Source organism: Plectropomus leopardus, chromosome 2 (assembly GCF_026936395.1).
Source record: "Plectropomus leopardus strain MGB_pleo_1.0 chromosome 2, ASM2693639v1, whole genome shotgun sequence".
NCBI lineage: Eukaryota > Metazoa > Chordata > Actinopteri > Perciformes > Serranidae > Plectropomus > Plectropomus leopardus.
This window is the reverse complement of record NC_142177.1, coordinates 1,794,576-1,821,949: the sequence shown is the minus strand read 5'-3', so window position 1 is coordinate 1,821,949 and position 27,374 is coordinate 1,794,576. Positions and strand designations below refer to the sequence as shown.

General features: G+C 39.7%; 1 protein-coding gene across 5 annotated transcripts in view; it reads left to right on the top strand.

Moving 5' to 3' along the window:
- The window catches only part of epha8 (eph receptor A8), a 159,019-nt gene that overhangs the window by 28,367 nt on the left and 103,278 nt on the right, over positions 1-27,374 (top strand). For all 5 annotated transcript variants that reach the window (XM_088082708.1, XM_088082712.1, XM_088082706.1 and 2 more), the window contains exon 2: positions 13,841-13,905. In XM_088082708.1, the coding sequence (XP_087938834.1) occupies positions 13,841-13,905 (65 nt within the window). The remainder of the gene's footprint in view (positions 1-13,840; positions 13,906-27,374) is intronic.

Here is a 27,374-nt window from a genome sequence, read left to right as displayed (position 1 = left end):
CTGTTGCCTACCAACACATACACATTTTTCTGCACGCTGCTTGCTAATCTATATTAGCACGGTCTTCATGTTATGCACAGAGCAGATGCTTAGTATCATGAACATTTATCTCTGTGTTTTCAGTGAAAGAAGAGTCTGTCAACAGACACTTTATCAGACTGTACGTTGCTCCAGCGTGTGTCCACTCACTGCTGTGCTCTTGGTCTCTCGAGTCCCGCATGAGACAGTTTGTTTATGATGGTGGCCCTCAAGCTGTGGTTCCTACTGCACATCTTTGTAACATCTGTAATGGCTGGTTTACTTCCAGTGAATGGCGGTTTACCAAAACCCGTCCTTCACAGCTGATCCCCTCCTTGGTGGAAGGCTTTTGCATCATGCAGAATTTTGGTCAGGTATTTTTTTTTAGCAACAATGCCGGTCAGAGAGACTTCCCTCGCTCTTTAAACATTGATACAATCTACAGTAATGTTAGATACATGCTGAGTGTTAATGTTTGCCTAATTAACAGTTTAGAACAGCTGTTCGTCCTCCTCTTTTGTATTGTGCAGTATACAGTACTTCAAGAACTCAACAACAGAAGTCACTATTAACTCACTATAACTAATACATGCATAGTTCAAAATCACAGTGATGTTCTACTGATATCAGCACTCATGGAATGCCTCTTGACTAATTAAATCGCTTTGCTGGAATTAATTCATTCCAGTCATATATCGGACAACCCATTGTATGATGATGTGTTGTTCAATTGCAAGTGGGGTTGTCTGAGGATGTTAGCAATAGACAGTATATTACACACAATAGATGTCTGTTGGCTGGCCCCCAGTTTGGAGAACCAGACTGTACTCTGACATGGAAGCCTCCTAAAAAAAGGTCCTACCCCAAAAAAATTGGTATTAGTTAAAATGTAAGCTACATTGAGAGTATTTTCACTGCTTGTCTTTTAGTCAGTCAGCATGTTCTGGCCATTGTGTCCCATCTGCTCTCATCAAAGCCACCAGTCTGAGTAAAACAAAACAGTAATTTTAGGTCGCTGAATACGGGAGCTGCCAGTCTACTGCTGCTTCCATCAGTTAGTTAAGCCTCATTCCCACTAACACCTGCTCACATCTGGCTTTTTAATGCAATGACAATGTGTACGATCAGCATTCACACCTGCATCGAATGATTCTGCAGTAGACATGGGTTTTAATCGCCTCAGGCTCCGATCAGCATTGATGGGAACACAACACCCACATAAACGTGGAAATTTTAGCTCCTATCCTGGGGAGATGCAATGACGCGACATCACTAATTACCCTCCGTCTCCTCCTAAGCAGCTAAAACACTGATCTAAGTTCATCTGCACTAAGTTTGAAAGAGAGACTATATCAGTAAAAGATATATTAAGAGAAGAAACCACCGAAAAGTTTTAAGACCTCTGTTCCTGTTGCTGTCTACTGTTTACTTGTTCTCCTACCTGCCTGTGCAACAAAACAACCCACACACACACATGCTTGACACACACACAAAAGCTGACAGAAAGACCTGTGTGCTGCAGTGGTGTGTTCACTGGCAGTGTAAATGTTGAATATATTAAACAGGATTACCCAACTTCAAAAGACTACAAATGAATGAGTTTAAGAATAAGTATGGATAAATGATGAAACAGTGAATACAACAAAGACACAAAATGAATAAAATGACTAAATGAACAACAGAATCATAAATGAAGTGACAATGAAAGTGAGGGGATGAAAACCAGTAAGGAACTTCATAAGATGTGACATCTTGGCTCGATCAGGTGCACTGAAATAGTGCAAGATGATCAAGCAGATGAAAAGTTAAGATTAAAGAAAAGTCAATGTCAAGCATCGATCAACAGCAGAGAGGCAACCTATCCCATAAAACATAGAAGGAAAAGATAAAGAGGAGGCCTGATCAGAGAATAAGCCATAATTGTAATAATGGGAGATCCTAACCTAGGTCTAACACTTCGTACACTTCCTATATCCCTGTCATTTAAGAGCATCAACCCCATAACTGCTTGCAAAAAGCTTGCAAAAAGCCAAAAGAGCCAAAAGTCCCAAGCCCTTCAACTTCACTGGGATTATAACTCCTGTGAAAAAAAGGGGTGTGGTGCTTGACTGTCAAAGCGGGAAAAATGTGCTCCTTCCTTCTATCACTTCTACTGTTTAACTGTCTAGATCTAATTTCTTCCTGAAGTGTTGATAAAGTTCACTACGGGCCTTCAAATCTTCTATATTTGAAATCATGACGCTCTCCTCTGCTGATCGATACCAAACACTTATGAGAAAACCAAATAATTCTTTGGCAGATTATTAACTAAGTAAAACAGTATTAACCACGTTTGACAAACATAAAGAATATGTGTTAAAATATGTAAGTGTAATACTACGGTGTCAAAACACTGATATGATTAAAGGCTGTTAAATATTCTATTTGAGAAAATATATACAAGTACTAGCACCAAAAATAACAAAGAATGAAAGTACTTAATATGACCAAAGGTCTATCAACAAAACCTATAATTAGAAAATCACAAAATGCATGATTACAAAACAATATAGCATCTGTACATAACAGTGTAAAGGAAGGATAATTAAGATACAGATAAAGGAGATGCATATCAAAATGCAAGTCCGTACTAAGAGTCTTTCCATTCAGTGTGTAGCACGCTGCTGGCAGGGGGTTACGAAAGGTCACACCCCTCCACACACACACAGGCACAGCTTGTGTTTGTGAGTTTGGCCTCAAAGTCGGCAGGTAAGCAAAGTTCCAGTTCTGTAGGTATGACACCTTCACACAACATTTCAAAGTACGTTTTACATTGAATACGAAAATCAGTTAATGTGGTCCTTTCTTACAGTCTGGTGATGTGCTGGTATGTCACATGTTGGTTGTACAACAAAGACATAAATTGGAGGTTTCTATGATGCAGAGATCTCCTTGAGTCTTTGCAGGAGCTCAGTTGACAGCTCCTTGCCCCAAATGAGTCGTAAGTTAACTCAAACTGTCGGTTGGGCAATAAAATGTGTCATAATTTAGTTCTGCTTACAAGAGTCATAAGTTCAACAAGGCAGTTAGGTCCACTGGCTGACCCCGAGATTCATCGAAGGATTCTCCAAAGGAAGTTTCAGATTTGGGTAGGCATTTGAATATCTCATTATCAAGAGCTGTCCTCATCATCCACTATATTAGTTAAACCTTTTAAACGTCATAGTCACACAATAACACATCGATAATAAATAACTGATCAAAGCAGTAGTTGAGCAGCAGCTCCTGGGTTCAGTGACATGAAATCACTATTTTTTCAATGGAGTCTGGCTTTGAAAAGAGTGAAATAACGCTTTTGTTTTGCTGTTGGAGTAGTGAAATAATTAAAAAAATAGCACACTTAACTGGATAATAATTTTATTAGGTGGGACTTTTTAGTGAAAATACATTTCAGTACAGCAGTACATGACTGAGCCTCCAGCTGCTTCCCCAAACTAGTTCAAGTGTGCCTTACTGCTGCCTTCTGCTTAACTACAACAAAATGTGTTCTAGTATGTTTTAAACCATGTTTTAACCAATTTTAGTTGACTGCTCATACATGCCATTGTCACTGCATAAAGGTTTACAACAAAGTGTTTTTCATAACCAATTTCCCTTAATGACAACATTTTTATCAGTTCAGGTTTTTACAAAAACAAGGACTACCCAGAAAATACTTATTAATGTAATGAAGACATAAATTAAAAAATGAGGGAGAGGTGGACGAACTTTAACAAGCAAAAAACAATGTGTGGTGACATATGTCAGGTTGGGAAAAAGCAGTTGCAGCAGCACAAATCTGTCATGTATTGGGTGTGATCACAGCTTGGAGTTTTCCTCCCATGTGTTGCGGTTTATTTACACCTCATTTGTCATCCAGAAAGCCACACGATTTTGTTCCCTACTTTGTAAAATGAATGGAATTAGTGGCTGAGTAAACTTTCCAAATGTCAGTTTAGAAACTGTGCTCACTGATGCACTGTTTGCCGTACAGCTCACCAAACACTAACCAGAGTCTTTAGACTTTTTAGAGAAATGGGCTGAACCACAGTGACAGCTCCATCTGGGTGAAGATTTGAATATAACGCGTACACAGATACAAAACTCAGTGGGTGGAAAATTCTAGTGCACACTAAAATGTATCTTATTTTACTCTAAAATAAACCATGGGCTTTTCTGGCCTAGTGTTTATGTAAAGTGGATATGGTATATGTCTTTATATACTTGACAAATTTAAATAAAACTGTACATAAATAAATAAGAATAAATAAATAATGGGAGGTGAGGATTTTAAAAGAACAAACTCTTAGGATGGTTTCACATCAGGGATCTTGGCCTCTATCTGAATACACTTGACCCCAAAGTCCAATATATTTGATTAGTATGAACACAAGTGTGCCAGACTCCAGCACAGTTCTGCTTGAAAAGTTGGTCTCAGGCATGATTCATATGTATTCAAGTACAGTCTGCAGGAGATGTAAAAGTGACCGTGCCCATATATGTGCCATTATAATAATATGACTTCTGTCACTGGTCAGGTAGCCTGTCCACACTTTTTTAAATGCACTATGGAAAGCAAAGGAGAATATTCTAGTCAACAACTGGTCTGCTCCTCGTACACAGATACCACATTCACAGTTTTAAGTGCCTCTGCATGGCACCATATTGGGGAAGTCAAAATCCACAAATACATGTGTATTTAGAGATGCAAATTTCATGACAAAATCGAGTGTAACTTGCCTAATCCTGAACTAAATTTTATGAAATTTCTTTTGTTATAAACATCGAAAAGTGGACATGACAGTGGTTACTTGTTTATTTTCATCAATTAATTTCAGTCACTGGAGGCAATCTAATAAGCTCTATGACAGATCAGTAATTTTCTGAAAAGCCACAACACTGAGGCTATGCAGGCTCTGATTTCTGAAAAAGCAGCATCCAGTGATGGAGTGTAACTAAGTACATTTATTCAAGTACAGTACTTTAGTACAATTTTTATGTACTGGCCCTAATTTAGTGTTTGCATTTTCTGCAACTTTAAATTCCTTGCAACATCATTTAATTTAACTTCATACTTCCACTATGTTTCAGAAACATGACACGCATGTGTAATAATCTACATACATGATGTATCATGTACATCAGAGGTGTAATGTAATGTAAAGGTAATGTCCTGCATCAACAGCAGGTGTCTGCATCACTGATGGTCTTTTTCAATCAGATCAGCTTATTCATAGCGGCAAGTTTAGAGCAGCAGCCAATAAGGCATCTATATTTCGATGTCTATGTTAAAGGCAACCATTAGTTGCAGTCAGTGAGTACAGTTATAAGGGCTTTCCTCAGCGACTCCTTTGTATCCACGCAGCACCATCCAATTTCCTGCAGAGACCATAAACCAATGTGCCTGGTTGATGACATGAGTAGTTGCTTCTTCTTCTTCGTGTGTATTGGCTGATTACAAACCAAGTACGTGCATACCGCCACCTACTGTATTGGAGTGTGTACATACACAAGGGTGCTCTGACACGAAATGCTACTAATGTGAAGGCTGACTGGAGGGGGAGAGGGGATGGCGGAGCAATCATGTTTAGGCACAGTACGAAACACCTACACCTGATGTGAAACAACCCTTATTGTTATTCATGACAACACAAATAAATTGTTCCTAATTCTTCTAATATGTTAATGCTCTATAGCTACCACAGACGGCCAATGAAAAATTTCTCTGCAATATATATTTGGGAATCTTAGTATTTTACCCTTAGGGACTGTTTGGTGCATTTTAGGCACTTTTCATTCTTAATTGTTTTGATAATTTTGGCTGTGTTCATGCATATGGCAAACATTTTGGTAAGATTGTATGTTTTTGTTTGATCTTGGAATTTCCAGCTCAGCTCCTACAATAAGTTTAAAATACATTGTGGAAATTGAATAGTTACATTCAGACTGATAAGTGCAAAAAATGCTCCATTGAAACCCATTCAAACTGACACTTTTGATCCCACAGCCATCAAATCACAAAAACACGCATTGTATTATTCCTGGTTGTGATTCTGGGCTTTTGTCTTAGAATTTGTAATTTTTACTACTACTACTGTGTGCGTGTGTGTGTGTGCACGCGCGTGTGTTTTCATGTAAAACCATAGTGGCATCATGACAAGAAACTGGCATTTAAATGGTAAAATTCTGAAAATGATGAATATTTGATATTTATGATTAGGACTGATTAAAAGATTTCAAGAGAACTCAATGAAAGTTGATAGTTGAAGAAAATGTATAAATGGATAATATTTTCTTAAGGTTAAATTTTGTGCGCAGAGTGATGTGAATGTATGTAATTTTAAAGCAGACCCTAAGGGTTAAAGATCACCAGGAGGAGATTACATTCTTCATGTTGCATGAGTTGTTGTTTTTAAGACATTTTTCAGCATATTGCTGAAAAACATTACACCCTTATTATAGCCTCACAAAGACAGCATGACTGTAAACTCTTTTGGGGCAAAAATTCAAATAAATAAATAAATATAAATAAATATATATATATATATATATATATATATATATATATATATATATATATATATATATATATATATATATATATATATATACAGCAGAGAGATGATTATTTTGACCATAATTTGGGGAGATAAAATTAGAAGAAAAATTAATTGAATATTGAAATCAATTGATACAGAAAAAGTAACTAAATAAATAAAACTAAAATGTGAAATTGTGTGGGTTTTTTTTTTTAATGCTTAGAAAAGTGTAGGGAGTTTAGTTGGTGCTGATCATAAATAACTTAGTTGGACTGAGCTCTGCTGAGAACATTTCGACTCATGTCAGTATTTCTAAAATCCTGGCTACAGCTCTTCATGTGTTCTTTGTAAAATGATGATAGCTGTATTTTCTCATAAATGCCTGGCGTCTACTTGTAAGTGACATGCTTATTATTCAAAATAAAAAAATGACACTTTTCTAAGTACGTCATGCACCACAGTCGTGCCTGAGGAATCGTGATTTTGCCTTTCTCACTTTGAGGTTTCGCTCTGAAAAAGCTTGAAGGGACTTGCTTTAAGCAGGCACCATGCTTGTGTACTTGAGTGTCCTTGTGTGCAGCAATAACATGATCCCCTACCTCCATGCTCCTTTCTCCTCTATTCGCTCACAGCCACCAAATTAATAATTTCAGAATCAAAGGAGTCATTGAACGCCCTTAATTCTATTCCACCTCTAATTTCACATGTCTAATTTAGTTCAGCACACATCCCTGAACCTATCACTAGTCATCATCAGCGTTACTATTGGAAAAGCTGTAAAACATTTTTTTTAAAAAGGCAGCACTAGTGATGAAAACAATTATTTTAAGTAATTTTGTATTGGATCATGCCGCCCAGAATGAACAAAGGCTGAGGGAGCTTTTTTTTTTGAGGTAGTAATTTATATGGACTTGTTCTGCTAATAGGAGAGTGGGGAATTGGCGTTCGGACTGTGGAGCAAATGCAAAACAAAACTAGAAAGGATAGAAGCTGGCTCTTTGTGTGTGTGAGCATATGTGTGTAAGAATGAGAGCTGGGGGGGAGGGGGGGGTGATGGTGTTTTGGTGGAGCTCCTCTCATCTCTGTGAAGGCTTTTATCGTCTCCTCTGGTCGCGGCGCTGATGAGGAGCTTTACAGGCGGCGAGAAGAGAGAGAAGAGAAGGAGAAGCTTGTTAGAGAAGGGAGGTGTTGATGAGATAATTACACAGCTGTCATAGTCCCTGTCTGGTCCAAGAGCTGTGCCATCAATGTGTGTGTGTGTGTGTGCTTGGACATGTTTGTTAGGGTGTATGTTTGCCGTGTTTGTTAATGCTACAATGCACATTCTCTCCTCCGATGTCAGTGTATGTATGTATGTATTGTATACTGTGTGTGTGTGTTTAGACTCTTGGTGTAGAATAATGGTTGCATTTTTTCCTTTCAAATGTATAGCCATGTGTTTTGGGGTGGAAATGAGGTTTTGAGCATCCACTCTTTTCTGCCTTTTACTCCTTCTATAGTTTCCTCTTTTCTCTCTCTCTCTCTCTGTGTGTGTGTGTGTGTGTGTGTGTGTACTTCTTTATTTCTTTAAAGGCAACATTGTTGTTGTCAGCTGTATGGAGTCACCGCAGGCGCTGCAGACAAACTCCACTTCCTCCAAGACAGTCCATAATTCTTCCATGTTGACTTCAAACGCATACACACACTCTTTCAGCCCGCAATGACCACTGCTAGAGACAGATAGAGTGTGTTGTGTGTGTTCTCGTGTGTGTGTGTGAGTGTCGAAAGCATTGGCGGGCTTGGCTGATTTGATACATGACGCAACATGAATACCCGTCCAGGCGTCCACACACCCGTTCACCTACAGGCCAGATTGAGTTGTGGGGCGAGCAGCGAAAAGTAATGGGGGAGGAAAGTTGACCACCGCCCTGGGAAATATGTGACATGTCTCTGAGCGAGCAAAAACAAACTCTCAAGTCGGTGGACAGCTTTTTCATTTGGTGCTCTCCAAGATGTGGAGGAGTGCAGGGTAGAGAGGGCAAGAGAAAAATTGGTGGAGGTTGTGGTGCGGGGACGTGTGGAGGGCTGCTATCGGTGGTTTGTGTTGCTGTTATGAATAGAACGCTGTGAAACAGGAACAAACTCAATTTCAAGCCCAGAGTCCTTGAGGAGAAGCACTTGGTCCCTCCACCCGCCTCCACCGCCAAACAAAGCCTGAGCACACTGGCATGACTTCTTTCAAAAACACTGAGGAAGGCAAGGAGCAACTTAACAAGAAAAGAATTAGCAAAAAATTGTGAAGTTAGTACAAAAAAAGAAAAAGAAAATAACCGGTAAATTAGCAATAAAATAGAAATAAAATAAAAAACAGTGCTACAATTCAAAAATATTACTTATTGTGACATATGTTGAATATATAATTCTAATTATCATTAATACAATTCTTTCTTTTTTTCAATTTAAATGGCTTTATTGGCATGACTACACAATTTTGCTGTATGTCTCACTGAATGTTGACCTGTGTATTTCATATCAAAAAAAGAAAAACCTTCATAAAAAACATGGAGTAAATAAAAAGTCTCTCCCTCTCTCTGTCTGTCTGTCTCTCTCTCTCTCTCCCCTTTGAAATATCAATTTTCAGGTTGGTTTCTTGTCACCTAAAATTTTCAATAAAACTAATAAACTAATGTCCATCCTGGTTTTTAAGAGTTATCCTCTTCACGGCTGCAGAGTTTTATGTTGGAGCTACGGCACTCCGTTTTTAGAACTAAATCTCGTCAAGGTGTCATGAAGGTCAGGCAGTACTAAACATGACTTGTTTTAATCCATCTGTCCAGTGACTTCACCTAAAGCTGGCTGTGACAACATTCAGAAATAATGTTAGAAAAGTCAGAAACACAAAGGAGTCCATCAAGGTGGAGGTGGGCTGCAGTGAGAGACAATTTGGCTTCACTTATGTTTTCCAGCCTGTAAGCTAAGAGGAAGTGCGGGGGGAGAAAAACAAAGTGCTAATTATTGCCTGTCCTCTGTTTTATTCACACAGTTCCTGTCACATTAAAGCAAAGCAGCAAACATGCCACTAAACCCTATCGCTTGTATACAAGTCATAATTCAGACAGCTAGAGCAAATTAGATAAATGACTCCCACCACCTTCAAAGACAGGGATTTCTCATTTGAGTGGAAATTAAATTAATACCACCGGGACTGGCTCATGAATCTTCACACAGCCTGCTGTGGTGATAATACACTGCCTCACATGTTTTCAGATATATTTGTCCTTTTTTTGTGTCCTTTAATAATAACAGTATAGCTGTGCAAAATTCCCTCGGTGCGTTGAGGAATTATTAAATCCACTTGCGCCAGCACGCTGCTTTCATTATGTCACTTTGGTGGGCCGATGAAGAGCACTCAGAGGAGTGTAATTGGCGGCATCCATTTGTGACCTTGGCTAGAGCATAAGGGGCCATCGCATCATCAATAGGAGACGGCGGGATGTCGGCGCCCTGAGGGAGGGAGAGGCAGAGAGAGGGCTGGTGGATCGGGGAGGGATGGATGGAGGGATAGGAGGACAGTGGCACTGCCATCTGTCTATGTGTTCTGACCCACTGCCCTCCTCAGCGGCCCGGTGCCCAAATTAGGAGCAGTGACACACCAGCTAATTGCAACACGTGAGTGTTTGTGTGTGTAGGAAGCAACAGTCTCAACAGTGGGCACCATTTTTATGGAAAAATACTCCTGTCTTATTAGCCTAAATCATGAAGTGGAGCTGTGGCTGAGAAGAGTGCTCTATCCCCATTACCATGCTACACACTCACACTATTTGCCTCTATGAATTGTGACTGTAGACATTTGTTGACCCACAGGAAGTGACAAATTGACAAATCAGAGCAAAACACAAAATTCTATCATATGGCAGCATCAAACCCTGTTAAGTGTTGGACTAACCCCGATTAGATCTCAGGGATGCAGAGTGTTTCTGTGCAGGTTGGTAAACAAGAGCATCCTGTGTTTACTGTCATGTTACAGGACTTAATAATTATTATTCATTTATCAATTTATAAATTATTAATAATTGTTGAAGTGACTGGCTGCTATACGGAGTCACCAAAAAGCCACACTGTCTGATACTATTTTAATAAAGTGATTTGCAAACTTAGTTATTTTGTTTGGACATTATTTGTGGTAAAGCCTCGTTAGCCCATATAGATGTTTTTAAATTACTGTGGCTAATTACCCATCGAGAAAATAGCAGTGTTGTTTTTTTTTTAAGCCAATTCTGTAGTTCCTTCTGCTTCCTAGTGGCCTAAAAGAGTCCATTGTACAGGTGCAATAGGAGTTAACAGGTTAGTGAGTTGTTCACAGTGTGCTCACACGATCCAGACTGGAGGTCTAATCAGGCAGAAGTGAGAACACCTGTGATGTTTCCTGCACATGCCAGAAGTCAGTCTCACTGTGTGGGTGGCTCTTGTTTTGATTTAGTTAAAAAGAATTGCATGGCTGCTGTTATCTTTCCCTTTTCAGTCAGTCACAGGATTAACTATTAAAAAGAAAAAAAAGGACACATGTCATAATTACCTTTTGGACAGTAGACTAAGAACTATGTATGAAAGTATGCATATTCAGAACATCTAAAGTCAAATATTTCCTGAGCCCTCAGCTTACAACATGTTCTCAGACCCCACATAGTGATGGGAGATAATCTCTCAGTGTGTATCTGGAAACTCATCAGTATGAGTATAAAGTATACGGACATGAACTCGGCCAGCTGAGGGGGAGGAGGCCATGCCTTGCAGTTCACTTTCTGCTTCAAGGCAAAAATGTTGCATATTGAAGCTTTAACATGCAGGAGAGACAGGAGGAGAGCAAGTGTCAGAGCGAGAGATGAAGGATGAGAGATGGAGAGCTAAGAAGTGTGAAGTGTTTTGTTAAACTCATTCTAATGTGGGGAACATCACTTGGCTGCTTGACAAGCAGCCCTGGGGCAGAGATCATATTAGCTGGAAGTGTTGAAGGGGAGACACACACACAAACACACACTCCTGCTAGTGCAGGAGATATGGACACTGCCGGTGGGTAGAATTAGTGGTTCACTAAGTTCTCCATCCGCTTCTTCCTCATCTGTCCATCCAGCTCTGCTGTAATATTCTGCCAGTCAGATCTGAAGGTGTGCTCAGACAGAATGTGAAGTGGATGTCAGCAAGACTGCACACAAGTCAGGCACCAGTTCACCCCAGGCAACGCAAATAGAGTTAAAGAGGTGTCTTCATGAAGTAAACATGTTTCAATTTAAGTGAAAAATATCACTCATATCCTGGGACTTTACAAGTAGCCTAAACAGAGAGGAGAGGGGGAAAAAAGGAGAGACTGGAGAAGTTCATTCAGAGGCTGAGCTGTCACACAAACACACACTAAAGCAAACTACAGTCAGTGATCAGTCAGCAAAGTATGGTTAGTGTCACCCCGTTTTCATTCCAAATTCGTCAAATATATATATATATATATATATATATATATATATATATAATATTTCGAATATCTAAATTAATCAATGAATTTGTTTATTTTTGTTTTAACCTGTTAATCCAAACTATATAATAGCTATTATATAAACAATGATTGAATGATTGATAAACATTATTGTCTTTGTGAGCATTGGACAGCAGCTCCCTCTCCTCCTCACTCCGCAGGCAGGTAGAGAAGCAGAGGGAGCAGCTTGGCTCCATGCTGGGCTCTGTGCTGGAGCAGTGAGCTTCTCTGGTGGCAACATGCAACTGAGAGTCACTGTCCCATGATGTCAGACGAGTCAGGTTCGGACTTCAACTCCCATGATTCTCTTCGGTTCTGGTTGTAATCTTTTCAGCCTGTTGAGAACTCTAGTTGCTGGCCAGCTGCATAACTAAATATATAATAACACACCCTCTTTTTAATCTTTTAGGCCTTATCTTAGGGGATTTTTTCTGTCCCTTTAAGAGATTATTGTCCAGTGTTTGTTACTTTGATGCAGCCTTTTTGGACTGTATTCTGTCGAGTGTTTATTTGTTATCTGTACATCTTTTGTGTAGATTACAATAATAAATTGGCCTACTCTTGCTGGCTTTTTACGTGTGCGGCTTTTGTTGCATTTGCAGAGGCCTGTTGAATGCAGCCTGCTCTTATTTCTAAGGAGCAGATCATACCAAGATGCATCACACCATGCATAACCGCTCCAAAAACGCCTTGGAAGCGCAACAGATAAAACAGCTGGGAAAGCCTGTGGAGCGTGGCTGCTTGCGGGTGCTGCGTGCACGTGGCCATGAGTGACATTGACAAGCTGAGTGGAAAAATCTAAAATAATTTAACTTTAAAAAGCCTTTCAAATTCAATGCTTCATGCAGCAGGCAAGAGAGCAGTGCATGCTTTTCCACAGGGAAACAATGGTTTTGCTGGCAATGCTTTTCTAGCAACATGTCTTGATGATGATGATGAAAACTTTATTGCCCTGGAGGGAATTTGTCTTGCACTGAGAGCATATAAAAACACAAACTACAAAAGACATCAGCAACCACACAAGAGAACATAAATAACATGAATCAGCAAGTCATAATAAAAATAAAATAATAAAATACAATAAAAAAATAAAAAGATAAAAAAATTAATGTCAGGTCTTTAAAGTGCAGAGTGTCAAGTTCATTGTGTGTCTTGATATGATCGGCCCTTCTGTTGTCAAATATTGCCGCTCTTTCTGTACTTTTGGTGTTAAGTCTTGATGCCAAAAGCCACCTTTTTTGTCTGAATGACACGCCGCTGGACACTGTCAGCAGAGATCACGGCTGGACAAAACTGTTAACGATGTTTTTATACGGGTCAAATGTCTTTATGTTTAGCTTTATAAAACTTTATAGAGAGAAAAAGAAGTTCAACAAACAGTATCTGTGTTGCATTCTGATATTTTCTGGTGACTTCCACCTGTTCAGATTCTGCATGGTAACTTGCTACACGTTTAACAGTTAAGGTTTTGTTTCCAGTTCTATTCTGAGCCTAGACCACTGTGGTCCCAGCTCTGAGGGCTCCAAGGTTGAACCAGGTCAAGGTGACATCGCATGCTGTGACACCCGGCTCAGAGTTGCCGTGACGACCGTCCCGCCTCATCAGTCAAACCTGTCAGACAGGTGTATGTGTGTGTGTGTGAGACTGTCGGGTGCCAGTGCACACAGAGGATGGTGATGAAGGACAGGATGGATATAGGAGGACGGCAAAAACAATCATTTAAAGTTCATCACTAACCTCCTCTGTTTTCTCTCTGCAGTGAACCTACTGGACACGACGACCATCACCGGAGACTGGGGCTGGCTAACGTATCCGTCACATGGGGTAAGAACAACATATCCACTGAGGAACATTTTCACATAACAGCTTTGAAAACTATTACAACCCTTAGGGCAGGCTTTATTATTACACACACGGGTGTACAAAAGCTTTAAAAAAAATAATTATACATTATTATTGTTTTCTACTTTCATAGAGTTTTCTTTTATTAACTGTCAGTCCTAATCAGAAATATCAAATATTCATTAATTTTCAGAATCTAAATGCCAGGTTTTTGTCATGATGCCACTATGTTTTTAGATGAAAAACACACACAACATTGGCTGTGACAGTGCACCTAGTGGAAATAGTTTGTATTTTCTCCATATGCCAAATATGGTAGAAATAACTTTATCAGGTGGAAAATAGTAAAAATGACAAATTCCAAGTGAAAAGCCCAGGATGACACCCAGAGATAATACAATGCATGTTTTGATGCTTTGATGGCTGTGGGATCAAACGTTGCAGTTTGAATGGGTTGCAATGGAGCATTTTTTTTTTTTTTTACCTTAACAGTCTGAATGTAACAATTTAGTTTCCACAGTGTATTTTAGACTTATTGTAGGAGCTGTGCTTGAAATTCACAGACAAAAAATTTTTTTTTTTTTTTTTTTCAAAAATGTGGGAGAAAGACAGTGGTAAGTGGTAAGAAATGTTCCACAAATTGCAAGAAATTAGTAGATTTAATTTTTAAAAAAAGTTTTGTTAACTTATTGATAATTTCCTGATGATTTTTGGGTCCTTTTTTTCTATTGTTGCTTATTGCCTTCTTCCCATGTTTTTGAGAGAAATCAAGCCAATTTGCTCATGTTTCAAAGGGTTGAACCCCAATGCCAAAATGTTGGAGACAGAGGTTAAGTTTAGTCAGCATGTGCATGTTTCCTGGGTAATCCTTGAATTGTATCTCTGTAAAAAACAGCACACATTGCTACCGCAAAGGGACACCTGTTGCAAAAGCATTCCTATTTTTATCCCATCTGAAGGCATGTGAGGCAGTGATTTTCCACACGGCTTATTACAGAGGATCCGGCTGTAATGCAGACACCACAGGCTAATTACGTGTTCGTCCGTAGCAGCTAGACAACTACATGCAACGCTCACCTAATTCCAACATCAGCTCCGACATCATTTTCAGCCCCCTCCACATATTGGCAGCAAGGTGCACATCACAGAGGGGGGGAAACTATCCTCCGAGGGGAGGAAGAGGAGGTGGAGGAGGGAGAAAGATGAAAGTGAGAGAACGAGGTGACAGCGAGGGCACGGCGTCGCTACATTAGCATATTGTAATGCCACATGATGATGCCTGGGGTGATGAATTAGGGCTCCAGCCGTGATCTTTCTAGCAGCGAGACGCCACCATGTCCCCGGCTCCCCCGGCTGTCAGTGAAGTGGTAGAAACATTTAGCTCACCTCCGGCCCACACAACAGAAGGCGGCGTGATTGAACAGCGGCCAGGAGGAACAGATGGATTGTCTTTCAAGTCCTGAGAAAAGAGCTGGAAGAATTGGATTAGAGTTTTCAGCAAAATGTTTCCTTCTGTGTAAAATCAGCATGAGAAGTCAATCTCCTCCACCCTGACAGGCCTGTGTCATAACATCTAGATTACATAAACTCAGCCCATGGTGTCTCCTTTAATTGGCTCAAAATGCCAGAAATATTCGCTCAAACTTGATGAGAGACATTTTTCCACTCTCAGCTCCTGCGCATGATTTTTTTTTTAAACATACTTTTATGGAGCATCAGCAGTATACAATACGCATTAAAGAAGGAAAGGCAGACGTATGATGCTAACCAATCCCCCCTTAACTGCCCACCCCACCCCCCACCCCTGCTTTGGGTAACATACGCAACAAGATAATACAGGAAACTCACATCAGGCAAAAAAAACTAACAACTGAACAGGTGGGTGACAGTGAGTAAATGATACAATGATATTATATATTAAATAAATAAATAGCTAAATAAACAAATAGATAAATACATATACAGCATACATATACAGACAGACGTGTGATAACATTAAAATGATATAAACTCACCCCATGGTGTCTCCTTCAATTGGTTCAAAATGCCAGAAATATTCACTCCTAACTTGATGAGAGACATATTTCCACTCTGAGCTCCTGCGCATTAAATGTTTAAAAAAATGGATTTGGAACTTTGTGGCATTACGGTCAGGTTACATATGGTGTGCATCCTTTTACTGAATGGCGAGGATGTGAGGAAGGTGAAGCAAGCTGGATGATGTTTTGTTCTCACTAGACAGCATTTGTGCTGATGTGCTTGGTTGTTACTTAGTTACTGAAGCCGTGTCCAAAATCACTCCTGTGTGCATTCATTCACTGTTCTCCACTTCAGTCGCTGCCAAACTTTTTTAAACCCCGGCATCCACGAGCAGCCAAAACCTGTTCATAATGCTGTGAGCCAAGTAGCTTTCAGTGCACGCTCACTGGAGCTGTTTTGATGGCAGGCGTGCTCACGTTGTTGAGGACTGAGCAGCATCAGCATTTCTTTGAGCTTTATTTACATTTACAAATATTTCCATCACTTGCTGTGAAATTTGTTATTTGGAAACTTGCAAGCCTTACAGACTGCTGCATTACTGTGAGTGCAAATCTGGAGCATAACTGCATAATTATAAACGTTATCAATATTCACATTTAGTGCTTTTATTTCAGTTTATTAATTCAGTTCAATTTCATTTTATTTATAAAGCCCATTATCACAAATCACAATTTGCCTCAGAGGGTTTTAGAGCATATAACATTCCTCTGTTCTCCAACCTTTGATCTAAACACCTACCCATAGCTACAATGTTTGTTGTTTTTTTTTTTTTTTTCATTTTTTATTTTCTTGCTATTTTCTGGACATTTCCTGTCAAGTTGCTCATTGCCTTTTTTCCATATTTTCAGAATAAATCAAACCAATTTTCTCAGCCTCCAGAGGTTTAAATGCTTGTGAAAGGCATCTGAAAGCAGCACAACAACACAGATGTTGAGGTTCTCAAGGTTTGTCCCATTTTAACTGAAAATCTCTTTAACAAAGGTGACCTGGCTAAGCATAGCACCAAGACAGATTTTCAACGCATAAAATTCACATAAAAGCACATATAAGTTACATTAAAAAAAATTACTCAAATGTGATTTTATATGAATTAGGGTACCTGCACTGCAAAGTAGTTTTCTGCTAAGTTTGCTCTTTTATGCTATAACTACTTAGTAGTTTTGTTTATGCTGCTAAATTTGCTGTTTTATGCTATAACCACTCAGCCCAGCCCAGTGCGTCCAGCTCCATGGGTTGTTGCCTGGCTGCTGTGGCATTTGACAGTTATCTAATAATCTCTGCCAAGGCCAAAATGCTGTTAAGCAACGTCGCTGCTTCAGCTAGATTACTTTTAGGCTGTTGAGTGGACAACCAGTGGGGCAAACGAAGAAATAACAGCCGTTCTGGCTATCCTCCACATTCACTTCATGCTGTTTACCTTCCACATTGACTCCATCTGTGTTCCATTTCAATTGAAATGACTTCCTTTTCTACTGAAATATTTCAGTTGTGTTTGTAAGAGCATTTCACCAATGTGTTTGAACACATTTCATTATATTATGCAAAAGTGTGTCAATAGTGTGTATAAGTGGATTTCTGTATGTTGTGCGAGAGCGTTTCAATAGTGTGTGTGCACGCATTTCAGTATGTTGTGCGAGAGCATTTCAGTTGTGTGTATGTATAGTTTTTAGGTGTGTGTGAGTGTAATAATTTCAGTTGTTTGTGTAACAGCATTTTAGTTATGTGTATGAAAGCATTACAGTTGTGTGTGTGTGTGTGTGTGTGTGTGTGTGGTTTTCAGTTGTGTGTGTGAATGAGATTGGTTTCTTATGTGAAGGTCAGAGGTAATTCCGAATAATCCCACATGGCCCCTCACACAATTAAGTCCAAATTGCACAAAACTGCTAATTTTTTGGCTACATTTGTGGTATAATTTTATGAGCATAACATCTTTTGCAAATCGGACCTTGAGACAAGGTTGAAAGTGGTGCGCAATGTGGCTGTAATCCATTCTTTGTGAATATGCCCCTGAAACCTTTTATTTTTATCAGGCTGAACAGAACAAATTTTGATAGTACAAATAGACTCTTTAGATTGCTTGTGATGCTCTGAAAAACTTCATTTTGTAATGATTACATACATGAATAGATATACAGTCAAAGACTGGCCTGTTGAAATACTTTTGTAATGTCTCTGAAAATCAAAACTCAGATGGAAATGTCACATTTTGTCAAATTCTTGGGGTTTCCATTTGCTGGTGCAAAACGACTTCAAGTGTACTTTGGAAGTTTAGGTCCCAGAGATAACTTTGCTTCTTCCAGCACGAAACATAAAAATTATGTCTCATTATTCATGTCCTGTATCTTCTCTTGGGCGTAGTATAGTCTGTCCTTTACCACATCTTAAAAGGAATTAACTTTGATCATAAGTCATATTGAATTATCAAATGATGACTTTGAAAGTCATGCAAATATATTATTAACAATGAGAGAAACACTGTCAATAATCTCTGAGTGGTGTTTGAGGGTTGAAAGATTTACTGACAAAAGAAGTTACAAAGCACAAAACACTTTTACTGTAAGACACTGTAAGACATGAAAGAACAGTTTTATGTAAGATGATGTGAAATGTTGGCTTGAGAGAAAATGCAAGAAATGGCCAAATACCTCTAAGTAGTGTCTGCAAGCTGCCTGAGATCAGCAGCATTTCCAGCATTCAGTCTATCTGCCATGTGTACAGATTACTGCACACCTCTCAGCAATACATTACTGCTCATCCACAGAATTAAGATTGCTTACAATGTGACCACTGACAGCGATAGTGTGTATTCTGACAGCCATTTATCTGGCTACACAGTGTTTGGTAGAAAGAGCTTGGCTTGTACAGCGTGAGTAAGTCACTGCGCTGGAGGAGCCGCTGTCCTCCATGTGGGAGGTTTGATTTACTCGGAGCAGTAAGTGCCACCGTCGCCTGGGTATGTTTTGAGCTTGATAATGATGCATTCAAAATGATTCTTCAGCAAAGCTATCAGACCAGCAGCAGCTCTTTATTGCTGCGGCTCTGCTTCTGCTTTCAGCCTTTTTCTGCCACGCTGACTGGAAACCATGAAAAGTGCCAATGTGTGATGGTTTGAACCCCCGTGTTTGCACTTCTAAAGAAAACACTTTTCTGCAAACTTCAACTAAAAGGTGATGATGAACCTGAGAGTACCTGATGCATAGCTGTTTACACCCGTCTATCAAGACACAGCATGATTAATACCATAACCACCACAGTCCTTTTTCTGTGTAAAAGTGTATTTCAAGGCTCAGCTGAAGCTACTTTGCCATCTTTTTGTGTCTGGGAAGGTATGCTTTTTTGGGGTAAAGAATTCAACAATTTGTATGATATCCTGCCAATTAGTGCCCCATGAAAGACATTGTGTCCTTAATGTACAGTTACATAGTTGACTACAGTAACAAAGGTTTAGGCAATAAAGATTACCATGGTTAGGTTTTGGAAAGCAAACATGGTTGGGTGTCTTTGAGTTTAGGCAGGTTTAGTAACTGTGGTTAGGTTTAGCAAAATAAATTGTGCAGATGTGCCTTAAATTTGGCTTTAATTTATTCCAAAAGAAGGTTAAAACCAGCAAAAGAAGAAATCACCTGAGGTTAACCAGAAATCTGTGAAAATCTTGCTAACATGCCACTAATACAGTCTACTTTGTGCTCATGGTTTTAGTAAAATTAACTGAATGACTGAATTGTTGAGAATCTTACCAAGCTAACTATGTGAGAAGTATGTCCATATTGACAAAAGCTTAAAAATATATACATATTTGTATGTGTGATCTAAGTAGCTAACTAACATTCATGCATCCAAAGAACTTCTATAAAAATAATCTGCGTGGCAACCAGACCCAGCCTCTAATAGAGACAGGCCTTTATTTGTCAAAATGTGTTGCCACACCCGGCTGGTAAGGGGAACTGGGTGTTTAATTGGGAGGAGCCTTTTATTTGAAGTTTTACGGTACACATGGCTTGAATACACATGATTTAGTAGCCCATGTATTATAATATACAAACTAGTATTAAGTAGAATTTATTGATTTTGAATTACCACATTGACACATCACTGCCTTGTAAAGCTAATAAAGTTGTGTTATGGCAAATTGTGTTACCAAATAGTTGCTTAACATGCTTAACACATCCAGCAAACACGGAGCAACATTAGCATCATTTGTACTCTATTTTGCCTTCTCAAACTTCTTCATCTGCTTAATGCTCCACTACGTTCACCAGCTGGTCTCTAACATTTTCTGTCAGCAGTTTTGCAACCTAAAAACAACTGCTTTTAGTGGCACTCTAGCTGCAGCAAATACAATAACTGCTCAGAAAAAAAACAACCAGTTTTCTCTACACTATCCCAGCAGAAAACATGGGCATGTCTTAGTAAAAAATAACCAGTATTCCTGGCATTATTCCTATTATAAAAACTGTGATGGGCTGCAATTGTACTTTTTACTCCACTACTGTTATTAGATAACTATTTTACAAATTAAGATTTTTGTGCAGAAACCAAAAAAATTAAAATATACAAGTTCATTATATATATATATATGTGTGTGTGTGTGTGTATATATATATATATATATATATGTGTGTGTGTGTGTGTGTGTGTGTGTATATATATATATATATATATATATATATATATATATATGTGTGTGTGTGTATATGTATATATATAATAATTGTGTAAGCTATTTTAATTATTTTGATTTGTTAAATTTATACCTTTTTGCATGTGTACTTTTACTTCCATTACATAAATTTCCCTGATATCACATTTACTTTGTTGAAGTTTATTTAACAGCAGGCCTGCATCACTTTCACTGTTGCAGAAATTCTTCTTTTTTCAGCCTTTTCTTGGTGCCATCTCCTCAGTTTTGGCCATGTGCCAGAGTCTTTGCACATGGCACAAAACCTGCCCTTATATAGAGTTTAGGAGGCATTACCTGTGCTAGCAGGTGACTTATGATCAGTGGGATTGGTCATTGAGCACACCTGATCAGAAGAGATTTGGATGGTTATGAACGTTTGGTACATCTGGAGATGACTTCTCTTATATTTTCTCTTAACAAAAAAATAAAGACCAACGTTCAAGAGAATGTTGGTGCATGAGGCCCAGTGTTCAATAAAAATATTGATAAGTGCAGCATTAATTTTGGCTGTACAAGAACAGGATCTCCTCATGGACTGTGTGCAGAGGAGGAATGACTGTAGCAGCCAAAAGCCTTATAACATTCCTATGGCATGTGAGTACTGACTTAAAAACCTTGACTTAACTTAAACACTATTTCCAGTGTGGCTGATAAACACAGTGCCTCACACTGTGGATTTGTGTGTGTGTGTGTGTGTGTGTGAGAACGAGTGAGAAAAACATTGCTGAGACCTCATGGGCTCTTTGATAAATGGATGTTTTGTCAGTTTCTAACTCTCTCACACTACCACGCTTACACGCTTATACACACACACATTCACACATACAGAACACATATAAGGTCATTTTTTTGCCACCCTGACACTTTACAGTGTTATGAATGTGCCATGCTAGCAGCATCAGTTTTTCAGCTGCCCTCTTCTCCAGGGTGAGCCGCTCTTTGATGGTCTTAGGTCGAGAAAATGCAGCTGCAGTGAAAGGAAAAGATTTCTGTCGCCTGACGATCATGTCACATAGGGCTGTTATCGCCTGGTGCTCAGAGTGACTTGTGTATGTGTGGTCACACCACGTTTGATCCAAAGAGCAGCAAAGAAGTTTGGATTCTGCAATATCATGCCAAATCTATTGTTACATAAATACAGAAACCTGGCTCTGCTGTTATCCTGCGGGTTCAGTAATGTTATTTTTACATTGAGATGTTGCTCAGGAGGGGACACACATGTCATTGATTGCGAGCGAGGAAGGCAAAGGTGAGAGGGAGAATTAGATAGAGAGGTAGCCCACAGGGAATACAAGAGGAATAAGTGTCAAGTCCTCGCTGGAGGAAGATGGATTAAAATTGTCAGTGTATAGTTTCCTGAATGTAAAGTCATTTTCAGACAGAGGGACAGGGGTCGGTGACAGACATGTCCCCTGGCTCAGACAGCTGTTTTTTTTTTGTTTGTTTTTTCACTGTACTTCTTGCCACATGAATTATCTTTGCATTCAGGCATACTGTATAATGTCTTAAAATGTGTGTCTCTATATTGGCAATTTGATGCCAAGAACTGGTCTGTGTAATATGAAAGGAGTCAGTTTTTACATATTAATATACAAAGAGGGCGGCACGGTGGTGTCTTGGTTAACACTGTTGCCTCACAGCAAGAGGGTCCCTGTTTCGCACCCGGGTTGGAATGGGGTTCAGTCCATGGGCAGGGGCCCTTCTGTGCAGAGTTTGCATGTTCTCCCCGAGTCTGCGTGGGTTCTCTCCAGGGCTCTAAATTGCCCTTAGGTGTGACTGTGAGCGTGTATGGTTGTCTGTCTATATGTTTCGGCCCTGCGATAGTCTGGCGACCTGTCCAGGGTGTACCCCGCCTTCCGCCCAATGACAGCTGGGATTGGCTCCAGCCCCCTGCGACCCTTACGAGGACAAGCAGTTACAGAAAATGACTGACTGACTGACTAATATACAAAGAATTATCATCAATAACTGCAGCTCTCTGGAGTGTTTAGCATCTTTCAGCTTTGGTTGTTTGAAGCAAAAATAAATTGGATTAGGGCTTGTCTTTCAGAATATGAAATTTTATCACCAAATTCAGATGACAAATACATTTTTCAGTGGTTCCCAACTGCTGGGCTATGGTCTAAAAGTGGGTCATGGGTCCGTTCTGACTGGACCCCAAGTGATGTGTCACATTTATAAAAAACACACTTTATTTTGAAGTACAATGAATTTCCAGCACAGAGCCTTTATTTCGAAGTGTTGTTTCTGTTTATTCTTCTCTAGTCTTATATTCAATATGTTTTATTTCTAAACTAATGACTAAGTAGAAATCTGGACCCTATGACTGGACCTGTTGGGAACCACTGTAAATTGAAGTCCATAAAGGCATGATGACAAACTGTGGACAGTTGTCTGCTACTACTCTCCCTCAATGTGTCCCCTGAAATAATGAATGAAAAACGTATCTTTATAGTAATCTAGACAGTAGGGTTTTTTCTGATATCAAATAAAATTTTGGATTTCAGAATATCAAAACTTCTAACAACCCACTGGCTTGCTGGGTGCAACAAATTTGTTCCAAGCATTGCACATCAAAATATAATGTTAAATGTCTAAACTTGTGTCAATAAGGACGTGCTACACATTATTAGCTCAGTAAGATTGTCTACAATTCAGGCATTTAGTTAAATTTACTGAAGGCATGAGCACCATCAGATTTACCAGCATGGTAAACAAGAGAGACAAGAGCAAAGTGATGACTCCCTTCCTCTGAAGTGGTCATAAAGTCAGAATGTATCCATTCCTCAATTATTTATATTCCTATAGTCCAAAAGGGTGCACTGATCAAAAGAATCACAATGAATTTTCATCAGATTAATCCAGTTTGTGAATTTTGCTGTGTGAAGTCCATTGCTAACTGTATGCAAACTTTGTTTATCAAACAGACTGCATTTCTTCCGACAGAAACAAAATAGCCCCTGGAGTACAGCATTCACTACCAGTTTAGGAGTCAAATGGGCTCTGTTTTTTGGCCACTGTGCTACAAAATTTATTTTAGGCATTGTGTGATGTGACATATTTTGTCTAATATTTTGAGTACAAAACAATACTGATATAATAGTAGACAGCTTAAAAACTCCTCTGTCCAGCAGTGTGTAAAACTCAAAGTGTGTTTCAGGGTCAATGTGACCAAAAATGAAGCTCTGGTGCAGTGTCAGCTGCTATCAACCTCAATTCCCGGCAGCTGTTTTTTGCATTGGTAGCATTGTATCATTCCAAGAGTATTTTTAGAACCAAAAAGTGCTAGCTGGGTGTGCAGTGGACTTCTGCATCTACATATTACACTCGAGGTACTGTCCTGTGTCGGCTGTCTAAAATTCTGTGATGCTGCTACCGTGATGTCAGCTCATCATGGTGGGATTATGCCGCATGTGGTTATGTTTAGACAACAAAAGCACATGGCAACCAACGCTGAGATGTCAACAAACGCACATGCTGGCACGGATTAGGGGGAAGGAGGCACATAGTAAGGTGTAGAAAAAAACATCACATTCAGATGGAAAGTGAACACTGTACTTCCATACAGTCCATGGTTTGTTGGACCCATCTATCACCCCTGTCCACCATATAGGGAACCTCACACTCCTTACATTACATCATTAAGGGTAGCGTGTCAACCTGGCGCTGTCCTGCTGCATATCATGCTACCGTGGCAGGTTTTGACCGGCCTTGCACCAGCGTATAATAACACCTGGACCACTTCTGTCCATTCTCGGTCTCAACTTACACCATCCAGCGGCACATCTTGCAGTCACGAAAGGTGGCTTTTTGGCGTCAGGATCTTATGCCGAAAGTACTGTCAAAGCGACAGTATTTGACGACTTTGTAATGAGAACTGGTTGTGTTAGGCGGACAGGAACATGAATGATTGCTAATGTTGCTTTGTGTCAGCAAAGTGTAAATGCTCCTAATATGTTTGCCATAACAGCTTTATATATCAAACCTGTGTACAGCTGCTGCAAATACAGTCAGAACACTAAATCTGTATGAGTCTGTGGCTTAAAATTGTTTTAAAGAAAAGTACTGTTTCATCCTGTCTGAGTGATATTTGCTGAAAACTACAGTGCCCAGCTGTTTTAGAAAACAGGAAGGTTAGCCTTCTCTAACAAGGATATGTGTTTAAAAATTTACAAATGGGCGTAGCAGCTGAGAGCCACGGGCAGGATAGAAGTGTCAGAAATGGACCAACACACTGTTGCTTTTAGTCTTTTCATTGGATTTGTTGACAATATGGAAAATAAGGGGGGGGCGGGGGGCAGAATGGAAGGAAGGGGATGGAGTGACAGAGAAAAAGGGGAGCAGAATTTTTATTTTTTTAGTAATGTAACAGAGGGATTAATATGTTTCCAGGAAAATGGCTGAAGCTTGTCAGCTTGTACTCAGTGGTGTGTGTACATGTGAGATTGTGTGTATGCGTATGTGTGTGGGTTAGGTCTTTATTAGCAACCTGACCTCCCCCTTCAAGCAAGTCTCGTTTAGATGACATCATGACAGGTCACGTCTTCAACTCAAGGGGCTTCTTTCCATCCAATTTATTCAGGCGATGGTTAGGACGCCCGTGGGCTGTCCCAGGAGCATCTTTCTCTGGTTTTCACTCTTACTCTCTTTTTTTCTCTCTCCCTCACACACACACACACACACACACTGTCTCTCACTTTCTCTCAGAGCTTGTCAGATAGAGCAGGAAGACTTCATTATCCTCCAGTCCGATCTATGTTGGCCATGACAGGTTCATCCACCGGCCACCCCACAATCGATACAGCTGACAGTACAGTGTGTGTGCGTATGTGTGTGTGTGTGTGTGTGTGTGTGTGTGTGTGTGTGTGTGTGTGTGTTTGATGATTAACGTGGGCCGTGGCAGCCATGATGTGGATGAGCAAGTGATGAGCTAAAGTGTCAAAAGCCCACAGTGTGCTGCTATTACTAACTCTTTCTCCAACTCCCTGTTACTTTCTCTTCCTCTGTCACTAACACAAACCCAGATGCACACACACACACACACACACACACACACACACCTTATTTTGTATATTACTAGCTGTATCCTCTGACAGTGCTTTCCTAAAGATGAGTTTCACCTGATGGCTGAACAGAGCCAACCAGGGCCTGCAGGTGACATGCGGGTGAGCTACAGTGTAGAACAGCTGGGTGTCATTATAGTTTAAGTTTGAGGTTTTTCATTACATATCAGTTTATATTTAAAGAACTCTTAATCCCTGTTATACTATCTGATATTGAAATAGCAGATCTTTGTAGAATGTATTAACAATCACAACCTGAAGTGGATTAACACTCAAGATTACTGTTACTATTTCAAACGCACAATGAAATACATCATCAAACACCATTACTTTTACAGTTCTTTCAGCATATGATCCCAATGCCAAGAGCCATCTTTCATGTCTGCATGATACGCCCCTTGATGGCCTCAGCTGTGGCGTCTGCATGAAACACCAGAAAACGGCGTTAGGTTGAAACACTGCCGATAACAATTTAACATAGAGCGCACAAGGGCACCTATAGGCAAGCAGAAGGGGCAGCAGATGGGTCCAACAAATCCAGTTTTCATGGGGAAGTCTGGTTTTCGCTTCCCGTCTGCTAAACATTTTTTGAATCAAAGAATTCTTTGGATCAGGTGGAGAGCAAATTAGACAAAAAAGGAGGTATGACTTAAAATCAGTTTTAAAGGCCACAATAATGTATTGCTAAAATTGAAAAACAAGCAAAAGCAATTAAAACTTAAAGTACTTTAAAAACAGCCTTAAAATCTTTACAATTAAAAGGGAATTAAAATGCCAGAGAAAAGACAGGTTAAAAACTAACCTTTAATAATTTTACTATAAAATGTAATTTAAGTTTTTTTTTTTAAAATTTTGAGCAGATTAAACTGTCACAGGTGAACATTGGACTTGTTACAGGGCCTCGCCAAGTGTCACTTCTCTCTACCGCTGTCCCCGAGGTTCTGCTTTAAACAGGAGGGGAGCAGCAGTAACATGTTCCAACACACAGGGCCTACTTTGTTCCTCCTTTACAGAAACTTTCAAGATTGGGCAGTTTGGGTACTCGCGTGCAAGGACAGGGCAGTTCTTTAGCCGGCTCATTCCTTCATGATGCTGGAGTACCGCTCCATTCTGCCGAGGCCTGCCCGTTACTCCTCATTGCTGCTCTTCACCATTCTGTGTCCTCTTTGTTCTGTCCTCACTTCTCCATCCTCGGTGCTGTGTATAATGTCTCTTCTCTCCTTGTCCCCTTACGCACCATTCATTGCTGTTGCTGCATCCTCACACTTCATCGGTTCAAAGAAAAGAGTCTTAACAAAAAGGCTAAAAGCTTCCTGGTGCAGATGTGTTGTTAATCAGTTCATGTCGGGCAACAGGAAGTAACACATTAAACAAGCATATGCCATTTCAAAGTTACAGCATGCAAATAAAACCAAATGCAGATTCAACACTATCTGTAAATCCATGCAATATAACATAACCATCCATCCATCCATCAGCAGTACACTTCTCCAGGTTTGATTACACACTTCCTTAACAAACCTTCATCTAGTCCCTTTTCTGTTGCTCTCCCAATGACCGCTGTGATGTAACTGGCCGTATGGGCTGCCATGAGACAGCGGCATGGCTGATATGGTGCAGCAACCTCTGCAGCTGCTCTGTGGAGCTCTCTCACTTTATAAACATGG